This window comes from Carassius auratus, chromosome 2 (assembly GCF_003368295.1).
Source record: "Carassius auratus strain Wakin chromosome 2, ASM336829v1, whole genome shotgun sequence".
NCBI lineage: Eukaryota > Metazoa > Chordata > Actinopteri > Cypriniformes > Cyprinidae > Carassius > Carassius auratus.
The window spans coordinates 8454240-8470457 of record NC_039244.1 but is presented as its reverse complement, the minus strand read 5'-3'; the positions used below and the strand labels follow the sequence as shown (position 1 = coordinate 8470457).

At 38.3% G+C, this 16218-nt stretch overlaps 1 protein-coding gene across 3 annotated transcripts in view; it reads right to left on the bottom strand.

Moving 5' to 3' along the window:
• Positions 1-7174, bottom strand: part of sdr16c5a (short chain dehydrogenase/reductase family 16C, member 5a) — a 29788-nt gene extending 22614 nt beyond the window's left edge. The window contains exons 1-3 of one of the 3 annotated variants that reach the window (XM_026281883.1): positions 7053-7174; positions 6815-6888; positions 6237-6576 (exon numbers count right to left, since the gene is read on the bottom strand). In XM_026281883.1, coding sequence (XP_026137668.1) covers positions 6237-6557 — 321 coding nt within the window. In that variant the 5' untranslated portion in view covers positions 6558-6576; positions 6815-6888; positions 7053-7174. Of the gene's footprint in view, positions 1-6236; positions 6577-6814 lie in introns of all 3 variants that reach the window. The other 2 variants (XM_026281892.1, XM_026281876.1) reach the window with 2 other exon arrangements.
• Positions 7175-16218: the final 9044 nt, after the last annotated feature.

Below are 16218 nucleotides of genomic sequence, written 5' to 3'. Positions count from 1 at the left end.
AATTAAGAAATAAGATAAAAACATTTTTACTGTAAGATAAAAAAAATGCAAAAAAATACTCTGTAAAATTTTGGTTTCGTTTTTTTGGTTTAGGCCACGAGTTTAATGCATAAATGCATAAACAAACCTGCGTGACCATAGTGACCTGAGATTATCAGAGATTGATCAAATATTTGTTTCCATCCCATATGTTTGGGAAAAAACATTTCATTTAAGGCTATTTTAAGAAAGTTTTTATTTATAGAAATAATTACACATGCTAAAGCACAGAATTAGGTAACAATAAAACATATGGTGAAGAAGAAGAAAAAAACAACATTTCATAGGGCCCTAAACATGTAATATTTGGCATATTTGTTTTTACAGTAGTTTTTGGGGGGTTATTTTATATACCATATATCGTGATATAGCAAAATATAGATATATATTTTTTGGTCCATATCGCCCAGCCCTACTTTGTCATACACTCTACAACTCCACATTCATTCACAGCAATAGTTAACTTAGAGATAGAGTTACTCTCTCATTATCTGTGTGTGCTTTAAAATGTACGCGCTAAAGCCTGTCAAACAGCGCCTGATTATTTAACCAAGTTATCTTTTGTGCTAATACTTTCAAAACACACAAGTTCTAAATGTTATTATTTAATCACTGTCACAGTGTCCCAAACCTGTATTGATTTACCATCAATGGACTATGGGATGGATACAAATATTTTAACAATCTCTGATAATCTCAAGTTGCTATGGTCCCGTGGGGTTGTTTATGCATTAAATACAAGAATTATATATACACACCGTATTTTTCGGACTATAAGTCGCACCTAAGTATAAGACACATCAGTCAAAAAATACGTCATGACGAGGAAAAAAAACATATATAAGTCGCACCGGACTATAAGTCGCATTTATTTAGATCCCAAGAACCAAGAGAAAAAAAAATGTCTTTTTGTTGACCAAGATGGCGGTGCGAACACATTGCGAGGCTCAGCGTCTCTCCAGTTTTTGCAATTTTGCAGTATTATTCCTGCTCTTCTCGGGTCTGTTCGTACTGAACAGCTTTGCTTTGACATCATACACCCGACAGGAGCTTTGGATATCGGGGAGGACTTTTCCAACAGTTTTAATCACCAATCTTCGACTCATCCCTGAGATTGCTAGAACATCCGAGGCTACGCACTCTACCCGGCCGGGCAGAAGTGCTCGCAGGCGGCGTCGAGATTGTAAACAAAGACGGGGGAAGCACGGAGGTCTAAGAGCCAAGCTAAAGCTAACACCGCTCCGGCTCTCTTTACCCAGCATTTTTCCATGGCATTCCTGGACGTGTACTTAGGGCATGTGCAGAGCAGCTTGCAGGGGTCTTCACAGACATTTTCAACCTGTCCATCACTAGGGATGGGTACCGAAACCCACTATTAAACTGGCCCCGGGGCTAAATTATGAAAGACCATAGTATCAGTAAGATCTGACAGTATCGGTTCTGCTTTCGGTACTGGAGAAAAAAAAAAAACTATTTACTATGTATTTTTGCTTAATAATGTTGTTGTGCACATTTAATCTCGCTAAACATTTCTAATGTGCGATCATATTAAAACACTTGTCCGTGAGATCTGCGTGAACTCATGCACGCTGTGGAGACTGTCTGTCAGTCACACACACACACACACACACACACACCACAACGAGCGCACGCACATGCATTAACTGTACGTAAACTCCTGCTTCATAATAAAGAGTGACGATGGCGAAGAGATTTGCTTAATGTTATCGTGCACATTTTATCTTACCAAACATTTCTAATTTGCGATATTATTAAGACGTTTGTCTGTGAGATCTGCAAGAACTCACATGCGCGCCGCGGAGGCTGTCTGTCAGTCACACACACACACACACACACAACACAAAGTATCGATAAGAATAACGTTAAAGTACCGGACCGTTAAGCAGTATCGGTAAGAGTAGTAATACCGTTAAAACCTTAACTATACCCATCCCTATCCATCACCCAAGAAACTGTGGCAACATGTTTTAAGTCCACATCCATTGTGCAAGTACCGAAACACTCCTCCCCAACATGCCTGAATGACTATCGCCCCGTAGCACTCACACCCATCATTATGAAGTGCTTCGAGCGACTGGTCCTAACACACCTCAAAGACTGCCTCCCACCCACACTGGACCCACACCAATTTGCCTATCGCAGAAATAGGAGCACAGAGGCAGTATGCACAGTGCTGCACTCTGCACTCACACACCTGGACCATAACAACACGTATGTTAGGATGTTGTTTGTTGACTTCAGTTCAGCATTTAACACCGTCATTCCCTCCGAGCCGACCACAAAACTTGGAGACCTGGAAATTAACACCTCCCTCTGCAACTGGATTATGGATTTTCTGACCAACATGCCTCAGCATGTTCGGTCAGGCCACACCCACTCCACCACCATCACACTTAACACTGGCGTACCACAGGGCTGTGTGCTGAGCCCATTCCTCTACTCCCTTTACACCCACGACTGCAAGCCTGTGCATGGATCATACTCCATCATTAAGTTTGCAGACGACACCACTGTGATTGGCCTCATCACAGACAACGATGAGACTGCCTACAGCGAAGAGGTACAGCACCTGGCCACATGGTGCGCTGACAATAACCTGCTTCTTAACACCAATAAGACCAAGGAGCTCATTGTGGACTTCAGGAAGAAGAAAGGAAGCACGCATGACCCCATCCACATTAATGGGATGGTTATTGAACGCGTCTCCAGCTTCACTATCTCGGAGGAACTGTCCTGGGCCACAAACACCTCCAGTCTGGTCAAGAAGGCTCACCAGCGCCTTTTCTTCCTCAGGACTCTGAAGAACCAGCTGTCTTCATCCATCCTGGTAAACTTCTACCGGTGTGCGATTGAGAGCATCCTGACCAGTTGCATCACAGTCTGGTGTGGGAACTGCTCAGTGGTTGACCGCAAAGCACTGCAGAGGGTGGTGAAAACTGCCCAACGCATCACAGGGACACCACTTCCTGCTCTTGAGGACATCCAGAGGAAACACTGTCTATGTCGAGCTCGCAGCATTCTCAAGGACTCCTCTCACCCTGACCATGGACTGTTTAACCTCCTGCCCTCCGGGAGGCACTTCAGGAGCCTCCGGACAAGGACCACAAGATTCGGGAACAGCTTTTCCCTAAAGATGTCTCCTTGCTGAACTCTGCCCTCTGACACCCCCCAAACCACACACACAGACTACAGACTTACACAGAATGTAACTTCATGTTTTAATATATATATAATATATATTAATAATATATATATAATAATAATAATAATAATATATAATAATAATATATATATATTATTTTTGGTATCTGTTTAATCGTCATGCTTTGACAGACCCATTTATCTAAAGCAAAGTAATGAAAAATGTATTAATCTGGAATTACGAACTTGCTAGAATATCACTGCTGAAATCTGCTAAGCCCCAAAGTTAGTAGGGTGGGTGTTTCCACAGAGACAAAGGAACTTTTTCCCGCTTCAGATCGCGGACGTTCATTGGTTGTTCACGCGAACAGAGGCGTGAACCATCTCAAGCCATAAGAGCTGACTGAACAAGGTCCGCCCTCTCTTCCTTCTCTTACACGCTGCTAACCTGCTGCGACCCTCATCGCTCCCGCTCGTCACTCGGTGCGGCCTTGGGTCAGCACAGGGGCTGAGAGGACAGCCATTCTCATGGCTCCTTCGGAAGCTTTCGTTTTCGTTGTTTTGTTTTCTTTACTAAGTTTATTCGCCTATTCGCCTCTCCACATGGGGAAGACGAATTCTGAAACACTGCCTTGTTAAACCTTTCAAATACCGCACGATTCCGCAGCAGCCCGGAAGATGAACGAACACTCCTTGCCACAAAGGACCACGCTGCTCCAGCTCACGCCAAACTCCAGCGCAGCTCACACGCGCGTCGCCGGTCTGGCGTCACACAGAGAGACTCTGCAAGTATCATTTTCTATGGAGATTTAAATGCTGCTTAAAGTGTTTCTATGATTTGAGTCGTTGTTGGCTTCCAAAAGTTTACTGTCTGTGATTTTCATACCCAAGCTCATTCTGTGATCTCTCTCTCTTTCTCTCTCTCTCTTTCTCTCCCTTATTTGGATTCAGTTATGTCTTGTACAACGTTTACTGTCTGTATTTTCGTACGCGTATTTACTCTGTGTGATTTGTAGTTTGATGTATTATTAGTTCAATTATTAAAAACCAATATATTCATGATTGCCTCCGAACCGCTCACATTACGAGTCACTGAAGTGTCTGATCTTTAGCTACAAGCTTTATTTTGAGAAACTAAATTTATCATAATGATAGGATAATGTTTTCATGGCCAGAGAATATTTTTCCTTGAATTATAAGAAGTGATAACTTTATTGAAAATTGATAAGTTAATCTTACGGCCATTTGCTGGACAAACCACTGTTTGATTTGCAGTAATTTACAGTAAGAGATATCACAATAATTGATATGAAGAATGGAATATTGACATATTAATGAGTAAATTGCAGTGCCCTATAATGAGTTATTGATGAATGCAATTGAGCTATTTTTCATAATCAATAAAATTTAGTGTAACTGTCATATGAGATATATATTAATCATATTCCTGATTAATTATTCAAATTCCCTATATATCATTTGAGTTAATTATTATGTACAACCCAGTGGCTACACAATAGTGTAATTATGTTCATATGTTCATAGTTCTGCCTATAGTGTACATACACTTATACATAATCCATCTGTATAGTATGTTCATAGTACACCTATCTGTATATCACGGTAATAGTGATATTTAAAATCTGTAAATTACTACAGATAAATTACTACAACTAATAAATTATTATTAGTTATTGTACATATTATAGACCTTGTATATTCTGTACTTACTGCTTATTGCACTTCTGGTTCGATGCTAACTGCATTTCGTTGCCTTGTACCTACATGTGCAGTGACAAATTTGAATCTAATCTAATCTAAAAACATTACCGTCTACAGCCGCGAGAGGGCGCTCTGTGCTGCTTAGTATGGACTACAGGAGCACTGTGCAGCATCTCTGGCAGCAAAGCCCTCTCGTGGCTGTAGGCGGTAATGTTTTCTGTTAGTTAATTTCTCTTGGTACATATCAAATTAATTTTTATAAATAAGTCGCACCTGACTATAAGTCGCAGGACCAGCCAAACTATGAAAAAAAGTGTGACTTATAGTCCAGAAAATACGGTATATTTGAGGTCTTCAAATTTGGCATCAGACGATGTCTACAGTGAAACATAGCGATGGACGATGACATCGGCGGGGGCATTGGGGCCCCGTCCCTTGACACCACCCCCATCTCAAAACCGTGCAAGAAAGTGAGAGGGAAAAATGGTATGGCAAGCTCAAACTTGACTTAATCGCAAAATAAAAGCAGTGTTGCAAATAAATTAGTAGATATAGCCATGGTAAATATGTATTTTGCAATTCTTTATTTTTGTTTGCAAAAAGCACATTTATTTTTTTATGACCCCTTTAAAGGTGATGCAAAGATGCGTTCCAATGCTATAATGAGTAACAGGGCTGCACGATTAGCCGAATGCGCTTGTCATGCGAATTTGTTAGGAAAGCCAGTTCTGTAATCAGCAGTAAATCATCATCACCTGTTTTCAGATGGAGCAGCATTTACCACAAAGAGCCATAGTTCACTGATAAGTTAGCAAAAAAAAAAAAAAAATAAGTTTGCAGATGATTTTATTGCACGATTATGGAATCGGAAAAATGGCTCCGTGTAGTAAATGTTGTTCCATCTGAAAGCATGTGAAAAAAAGACATTCAATAACATGTTTTTACTCCAAATTCACTTCATAATATCAGTCAAGTGTTCAAAATAAATCCTTCTGTGAGATTATGTGACTTATATAATTGTTATATTATATATATATATATATATACACACACACACACACAAGCATGAAAATCCCAGCTTCTGTCGAATCACAATTTCGATTCCATATCAATTAATCGTGCAGCCCTAATGAGTAATTTTATAATAAAATTATATTGTCTACAATATACAACTCAACAGATCACTCAAATTATATTCATCAAAGCACCCAGAACACGTATGGTTTTAAATTAAATACTTGTCATTCCAGAAAAAAAAAATAAAAAAATAAAAAAATAAACTGCTCACAGCAACAGGTTTAGACCTGGCTTACCTGATCTGCCACTCGGTAGACCACTTCTCTATCACTGCAGTCGCAGTGGTAGTAATGTACCCTCGATGCTCCTTTTTCTTTAACCTGCTTTGCAGTTTCCTTCAAACCATCCACATTAATGTCCCAAAGCACCAGTGAGACGTCCAGTAGGGCAAACTCGAGAGCCATCAGCCTGCCAATACCACTACCTGCCCCAGTAATGAGCACAATCTCCCCAGACACATCTTTCTTTCTCTGAGGAACGATTACTTTTATGAAGGCTTCAATGTGATAGTATATGGTTAACACTATCAACCGAAGAGTCTCCAGGAGAAAGTTCATTCTGAGATTTGCAGCTGGCCTTATGAATATGACACAGAAAGAACAGTTTATCACAGTGTGAAAAAGACTGCGGAAAACCAAAGTGGTCAGAAACATGCTGATTAAGAAGATCACTGATAATTTTAAAAACCTAAGTAGAAACTGTTTAGAGGGAGGGAGGGAGAGAGAGAGAGAGAGAGAGAGAGAGAGAGAGAGAGAGAGAGAGAGAGAGAGAATCGAAATCTAAAGCAGGCATTAAAGATTGCAAGAAGGTTTACCTTGTGTGAGATACAAAGTTCCCGAATGGTGGGTTGTTCTCGTGCAGATCGCAGTCGGTAAATAAATATCGGTCCTTCAAATAAACAGTAATCAAAGACGGCTAACGTTAGGACTCGCACAAACTTTGATAATGACGTTACTACCCTCTCCTCCTCTTCAAGTTCAAACTTCTGGAAAAACCACAACAGACGGACGCCCAACACACTATTTCACCAATAATGGTTAACTGAAGTTTACCTAGTTCAGACAATGGAGTAGATCTACGGAATAGTGATGTTCGGTTCTCAAACGAATCGTTCTTTTGAGCCGGTTTTCAGACAGAAACTAACCCTTCTAAAGGGCCTATAAATACCTAGACGCCTCATTGGCCGCTCCACTGCACGTTAACGTCGACACCATATTGGAGCGGGCAACTCTAAAACTCATATCAGAACAGAAGAAAACATATCTGACCCTTCGGTAAACATCTACAAACCGTCACACAATAATAAAAACAAATCTCTGGATATTATCTTTCACAGGTAAGACTCAGCATTTTTATTTATTTTATTTTGTTCTGGATGTTTTTGGTCATTTTTAACATTACGTTGACAGCTAGCCACAAGTGTCAGAATATTAATAGCTAGCGATATCGCTGGTGAGATTTGAAAGACTTTATAAGAAATTACAAGTTTAAATTAATTCTTATTAAGTTTTAACTTGTATTGTAGCTTATATCATAAACTTAATTGTGTTATGAGCACAATACCTACAAGTGAGCACTTTGACAAGACAATGTAAGACTATTATGGCAAGCCTTATTGGCTTTTATTCATTCGCAGGATATGAATTATTGGTATCAACAATTCAGTTTTAACTAGTTAAAATGTTATTCTTGATATCAGGAATTTGATTTCTACTAGTAACAATTGCTGTTTTTGATATCAACAATCGACTTCATCGATTACGTTGACCTGCGTGAAATCCCTTACGAAAAATAACCATGGTTTAATTATAGTAAAACAGTAGTAACCCATGGTTTTTTGGCGTGTTGACTACCATTTGTATAACCACAGATTTACTACAAATACCATGGTTAAACTATGGTTAATTTAGCAAAACCATGGTTAATTTGTGGTTACCATGGTTTAACTATAGTAACCATGGTTTTTTGGTTTTATTTGTAGTAAAACCATGGTTAATTTTCATAAGGGATGCGTCGACACGTCACACTGTTTACATCTCGCGTAATGGCGGCTTCTGCTCCTGAGAATGGAGAAAGTTGCATTCTATCACAAAAACAATAGGAAAACATACTGGCACTCTCCGGTGTTACAGTTGTTATCTGGTGACCAACTTCCTGGTTCAGGTCTCCGCTGCAGATGTGATGGAACGACCGCAGCAGATTCTGTGATTCTAAAAGCACAAACTGATGTGATATTATTAAGTGTATAATAAACGCAGAATCTTATTGCATGATTGATATTCTTGTAAGGATAACAAGTTATTGGTATGATCGCACGTAGCAGCTGAAGTATGCGTTAAAAGACTCAGCGCTGCGAGACAACAGTAACGAACCACTGAGCTACCGATCTACACCGAATCAGCTCCAGATCTTTGGATTCAAGACAGGACTCCCGGCTTCACATCGTGCAGATGCTGAATCAAGGAAATGTGATCGTGTTAACTTGTGACCCGTGTTTAGCTATTATGAAAATAAACCATAGCAGAACCCTGACTACATTTTATGGTTTGTGATGCTAAAGAACATTTCATAACATCTGAGACAATTGTAAATTTGTGGCTACTGTGGTTTAATTCTAAACGCTATCATTAAATCATATTTACCATAGTAAAATAATTTTCTTTGTTTCTTTATTTTTGTATACTTAAACCACATTTAAGGTTTCCTCTGGAGCCTCCAACCGCTCAAGGCGTTCGTAACCATCATGTTCCATGAAGATATAAATTTCCTACAATAAATATATAAAAACTTCATTTCTGATTAGTAATATGCATTGCTAACAACATCATTTGGGTAACTTTAAATGAAATTTTTTGCATTAGTTAGAATTTTTTATTTATTTATTTATTTTGCACCCTCAGATTCCAGATTGTCAGATAGTTTTATTTTGGCCAATTGATGTCCAATCCTAATAAACCATACATCGATGGAAAGCTTATTTACTAATTTTCACTTAAATTTACACTTAAATTGGTTTTGTGGTCCATGGTCACATATGGCTGTGGGAATCCTTGATCTACATGAGATTTCTGTTGTGTTTCTTCACAGCAGCTGAATAAATATCAGTTTAATCAGAATCAAAAAGCATTATTTTATTTAAATAAGAAATTATTCCCGGCAGGTTTGATGCCAACCAACATGAAATTATAATTGATTTAATCATTTTACACACAGATGGCTGGAAGTCACAGACTTCCTGTTTGTTGTTGGCGGCTGTACTGCGTTTGAGCTCCGTCACTATATTCTTTTCATTGACTATTTTTAACTTAAAAATAATTTTATACATCATCGTTTCCGTTTATATAACGTGTGAATATATACTCTATTGTATTCTACAACAAAAACAATCAGAGCGCCTCGCTATCACTAGTTTTATGATCATCGGAGACTCCATCGTCCGACATGTAAGTGCTACATTAGTGGAAGGTAAAGTGCACACTCATTGTTTGCCTGGTGCTCGTGTTCTCGATGTTTCTGCGCAGATACCCGTGATCCTGAAGGCCGACGAGAGCCCCAGAGCAGTCGTGCTTCACGCCGGGGTTAACGACACCACGCTGTGGCAGGCGGAGACGCTGAAGAGGGACTTCAGCAGCCTGATCGAGACGGTTCGCAGCGCGATGCCGGCGGCGACGATCATCGTGTCAGGACCACTGCCCACGTATCGACGAGGACACGAAAGGTTCAGTAGACTTTTTGCTTTAAATGAATGGTTGTTGTTATGGTGTAAAGAAAAGAAACTGTTATTTGTTAATAACTGGAATCTTTTCTGGGAGAGTCCTAGGCTGTTTCGCGCTGATGGATTACACCCCAGCAGAATCGGAGCGGAGCTGCTCTCTGACATCATCTCCAGGACACTTCACTCCATGTGACTAGTAAGACAATTCTCAGATTACTATTATGATGAGTTTTGTTCTACACGCTCAAATGATAGAAGTACTTGCGCTGTAAAAACTATTAAGACTTTGTCTGTTCCCCGAATAGTGAGGTCAAAATATAAATATAATGTAGGATCTAGAAAAAATCTTATCGTAATCAAACCAGAAAAATGTAAAGTAAATGAACAAAAAACATTTTTACGTTTGGGCTCATAAATATTAGATCACTCACACCAAAAGCAGTTATTGTAAATGAAATTATCACAGATAATAGTTTTGATGTACTCTGCTTGACTGAAACCTGGCTAAAACCAAATGATTATTTTGGTCTAAATGAGTCTACTCCACCAAACTACTGTTATAAGCATGAGCCCCATCAGACAGGTCGTGGCGGAGGTGTTGCAACAATATATAGTGATATTCTCAATGTTACCCGGAAAACAGGATACAGGTTTAACTCTTTTGAAATACTTCTGCTAAATGTTACACTGTCAGACATGCAAAAGAAATCTAATGTATCTCTTGCTCTGGCTACAGTGTATAGACCACCAGGGCCGTATACAGAATTCCTAAAAGAATTTGCAGATTTCCTCTCAGACCTTCTAGTTACAGTTGATAAGGCACTAATCATGGGAGATTTTAATATTCACGTTGATAATGTAAATGATACATTAGGACTTGCTTTTACTGACCTAATAAACTCCTTTGGAGTCAAGCAAAATGTCACCAGGCCCACTCATCGTTTTAATCTTACACTAGATTTAATTATATCTCATGGAATCGATCTTACTGTTATAGATATTGTACCTCAAAGTGATGATATCACAGACCATTTCCTTGTATCGTGCATCTGCGTATAACTGATATTAACTATATGGCTCAGCTTTACCGTCTGGGCAGAACTATTGTTCCAGCCACCAAAGAAAGATTCGCAAATAACCTGCCTGATCTATCTCAACTGCTATATTTGTACCCAAAAATACACATGAATTAGATGAAATTACTGACAACATGGGCACTATTTTCTCTAATACATTAGAAGCTGTTGCCCCCATCAAATTGAAAAAGGTTAGAGAAAAACGTACTGTACCATGGTATAACAGTAATACTCACTCTCTCAAGAAAGTAACTAGTAGTCTTGAACGCAAATGGAGAAAAACTAACTTAGAAGTTTTTAGAATTGCATGGAAAAACAGTATGTCCAGCTATAGACAGGCCCTAAAAACTGCTAGGGCAGAGCATATACACAAACTCATTGAAAATAACCAAAACAATCCAAGGTTTTTATTTAGCACAGTGGCTAAGTTAACAAATTACCAGACGCCACCTGATTCAAATATTCCACCAACGTTAAATAGTACTGACTTTATGAATTTCTTCACTGATAAAATAGATAACATTAGAAATACAATAGCGAATGTAGATTCTACAGCGTCTAACACTTCAGTTTCATCCATCGCACCCAAAGATAAACTGCAGTGCTTTACAAATATAGGACAGGAAGAGCTAAATAAACTTATCACTGTATCTAAACCAACAACATGTTTATTAGATCCTGTACCCACTAAATTACTGAAAGAGCTGTTACCTGTAGCCGAAGAACCGCTTCTCAATATCATCATCTGCATAAAAATGATCTTTATGAAGAATTTCAGTCAGGTTTTAGGCCCCACCATAGCACAGAAACTGCACTTGTTAAAATTACAAATGACCTGCTCCTTGCGTCAGATCAAGGCTGCATCTCATTTCTAGTCTTACTTGATCTTAGTGCTGCGTTCGACACCATAGATCATGACATACTCATAGATCGATTACAGAAATATACAGGTATTCAAGGGCAGGCTCTAAATTGGTTTAGATCCTACCTGTCCGATCGCTACCATTTTGTTTACTTAAATGGGGTGTCATCTCATTTATCATCAGTAAAATATGGAGTGCCACAAGGATCCGTCCTAGGTCCCCTTCTATTTTCAATATACATGTTGCCCCTTGGTAATATTATTAGAAAATACGGAATTAGCTTCCACTGTTATGCTGATGATACTCAGCTATATATCTCAACGAGACCAGATGAAACTTCCCAATTATCTAAGCTAATAGAGTGTGTAAAAATGTAAAAGATTGGATGACAAATAATTTTCTCCAATTAAATTCAGATAAGACAGAGATATTAATTATTGGACCAAAAAACACTACACAGAATCTTGTAGATTACAATCTGCAACTAGACAGATGTACTGTTACTTCCTCTACAGTCAGAAATCTGGGTGTTATATTAGACAGCAATTTGTCTTTTGAAAATCATATTTCCAATGTTACAAAAACTGCATTCTTCCATCTTAGAAACATTGCCAAGCTACGAAACATGTTATCTGTTTCTGATGCAGAAAAGCTAATTCATGCATTCATGACCTCTAGACTGGACTATTGTAATGCACTTCTAGGTGGTTGTCCTGCTTCGTCAATAAACAAGCTACAGGTAGTCCAAAATGCAGCAGCTAGAGTCCTTACGAGGTCAAGAAAATATGATCATATTACCCCAATTTTACAGTCTCTGCACTGGCTACCTATTAAGTTCCATATCAGTTACAAATTATCATTACTTAGCTATAAGGCCCTAAATGGTTTAGCTCCTGCGTACCTAACTAGCCTTCTACCACGCTACAACCCATCACGCACCCTAAGGTAACAAACGCTGGACTTTTGGTAGTTCCTAGGATAGCAAAGTCCACTAAAGGAGGTAGAGCTTTCTCACATTTGGCTCCCAAACTCTGGAACAGCCTTCCTGATAATGTTCGGGGTTCAGACACACTCTCTCTGTTTAAATCTAGATTAAAAACACATCTCTTCCACCAAGCATTCGAATAATGTATCTTTTAAATTGTGAGCATTTTATAAATTATTTAAAAAAATAATATATACAGTATTGTTCAAAATAATAGCAGTACAATGTGACTAACCAGAATAATCAAGGTTTTTAGTATATTTTTTATTGCTACGTGGCAAACAAGTTACCAGTAGGTTCAGTAGATTGTCAGAAAACAAACAAGACCCAGCATTCATGATATGCACGCTCTTAAGGCTGTGCAATTGGGCAATTAGTTGAAAGGGGTGTGTTCAAAAAAATAGCAGAAACAGCATTTTTGATATCACCCCACAAGTTCTCAATTGGATTAAGGTCTGGAGATTAGGCTGGCCACTCCATAACATTCATTTTGTTGGTTTGGAACCAAGACTTTGCCCGTTTACTAGTGTGTTTTGGGTCATTGTCTTGTTGAAACAACCATTTCAAGGGCATGTCCTCTTCAGCATAGGGCAACATGACCTCTTCAAGTATTTTAACATATGCAAACTGATCCATGATCCCTGGTATGCGATAAATAGGCCCAACACCATAGTAGGAGAAACATGCCCATATCATGATGCTTGCACCTCCATGCTTCACTGTCTTCACTGTGTACTGTGGCTTGAATTCAGAGTTTGGGGGTCGTCTCACAAACTGCCTGTGGCCCTTGGACCCAAAAAGAACAATTTTACTCTCATCAGTCCACAAAATGTTCCTCCATTTCTCTTTAGGCCAGTTGATGTGTTCTTTGGCAAATTGTAACCTCTTCTGCACATGCCTTTTTTTTAACAGAGGGACTTTGCGGGGGATTCTTGAAAATAGATTAGCTTCACACAGACGTCTTCTAACTGTCACAGTACTTACAGGTAACTCCAGACTGTCTTTGATCATCCTGGAGGTGATCATTGGCTGAGCCTTTGCCATTCTGGTTATTCTTCTATCCATTTTGATGGTTGTCTTCCGTTTTCTTCCACGTCTCTCTGGTTTTGCTCTCCATTTTAAGGCATTGGAGATCATTTTAGCTGAACAGCCTATCATTTTTTGCACCTCTTTATAGGTTTTCCCCTCTCTAATCAACTTTTTAATCAAAGTACACTGTTCTTCTGAACAATGTCTTGAACGACACATTTTCCTCAGCTTTCAAATGCATGTTCAACAAGTGTTGGCTTCATCCTTAAATAGGGGCCACCTGATTCACACCTGTTTCTTCACAAAATTGATGACCTCAGTGATTGAATGCCACACTGCTATTTTTTTGAACACACCCCTTTCAACTAATTCAACTAATTGCCCAATTGCACAGCCTTAAGGGCGTGCATATCATGAATGCTGGGTCTCATTTGTTTTCTGAGAATCTACTGAACCTACTGGTAACTTGTTTGCCACGTAGCAATAAAAAAATATACGAAAAACCTTGATTATTCTGGTTAGTCACATTGTACTGCTATTATTTTGAACAATACTGTATTCCTGTTTACGCACAGCTTCCCTGTCAAACAAATATATTTATTAGGGCCGGGACTTTAACGCGTTAATTGAGATTAATTAATTACACAAAAAATAACGCGTTAACTAACATTAATTAATTACAGAAAAAAAAATCCCGCATTTTTAATAACTTATTTTTGCACCGCAGAACGTTTCTCACTGGATTTGTTTCGGCGGACCGATTATACTGGAGCACCAACTAGCGTTCGCTTCTCATATCACTGCAGCACATCGAGCCTCAAGTATCACCTCAACGCAAAACATATAGCAGTTAGCGTGGACTTTACACTTTATGTTGAACTATATATTATTTTGTTGGTGCAACAGTTTATGTTGAACTCTTTATTGTTTTGGCCAAGGTTATTGAGAGTTGGACTTAGTATGTTATGGCCTCTGAAGCAACAGAGAGATGTTTTTTTTAATAGTCAGTGTTTCCAATGTTCTGAATGTAATTGACAGTATTGTGTTTTACTTAAAAAACTCTTTACAGAAGGTTCCAGCACCTATAAGTTTCCTGAATTTCTGAAATGTACTATTTCTAAATTGTTTCTAAATATGCTATTGCTACACTTCATGGCAAAAATTGCACTGGTCTGCTAGACTTGGTTGAACAAAAATAAACAATATTTTGTTGCTTAAGCTTATGTATTCAGTCATTATTTAATGGTATACTATAAATTCATGTGAAAAAAAAATTACTTCTCACTGTTCTCAGGTCAAATATTTATATGCGATTAAAATGCGATTAATTTCGATTAATTAATTACAAAGCTTCTAATTAATTAGATTAATTTTTTTAATCGAGTCCCGGCCCTAATATTTATTGAAGAATAGTATATCTAAATATCAGGTCAGGAGTTCTGAAGCGCTCATTGACCCCCAATCCCCTTCCCCCCATTTCGCGCAGCGGCGCACATCGACGCACATCGATCGGCACACATCAGATACACAGACACACACCTGCAGGCAGCAGCAGCCCCTCCCAGCAGTGTTTTTCTTGGCTTGTGCTGAGGTGAGTGGAGCTGGTGATGAACAAAAGATTCAAATACCAGTGCCTCGAATAATGCTCGAATTTACTGCTGATTAGCCAAAGGCAAATATAACTTAGTTAACCTGTGTTTTGCTAGCATGCATGCCTCATGAGCTACAAGACTAGAGCTGTGTAAGGGATAATCGCTATACATTATCCTCCTGCTTATTACATGGCTACCTACCAAATAAATAAATAATTTGACACAAAATATTAAAAGGGAGTTTATTGACAAACCCGATTGTATTGCTTCCGCTAAAGAAAATAGTATGCTCCGTCTCTACGGTTAGAATCCTGTGAGTCCATAGCAACGCTCTGTTTTTCATGGCAACGGTCTGTTATACTCCGCGCAGCAGTCTGTTATCAAGAAATAACAGACCGCATTCTACATTGGAGATCAACCAAGCCATGTAATAAAATAAGTTAATAAAATAAGAACGTCCCCAGTTAGTTAATGACTTACATCAAGAGTCTTTCCCCCTGAAATTTAGAAATCTAAATTGGTGAATCTAGAAGAAATCGACAGATGCAAACAGATGGAGGATAGGCTACACTCTAAAAAATGTAGTAAATCTGAGTAACTGCATCTGTACATTAATAAATAAAAGTGAGTAGAAATAAGTTAACATTAAACATTGAAAATAACAATATTTATAAATTAACTTTTTATTTATGAACTTTTTTTTATTTCCTCTAAACCTTTATAAAATAGTATTCCATACAACGACAAATACATACATGACATTGGCTTTTATTTAATTTTATTTAATTTTTACTGAATTATTTTGGTAAGTTTAATTCAAACAATCAAGTAAGATTTTATTAAGTTAATTAAGTTAAATATTTACTAAGCCACAGAATATTTTTTGAGTGTAGTAGGTTTAAAACAAACTCCATCTAAATGTGGATTTTGAAGGTTTTATTTGATGATGGTGATGATA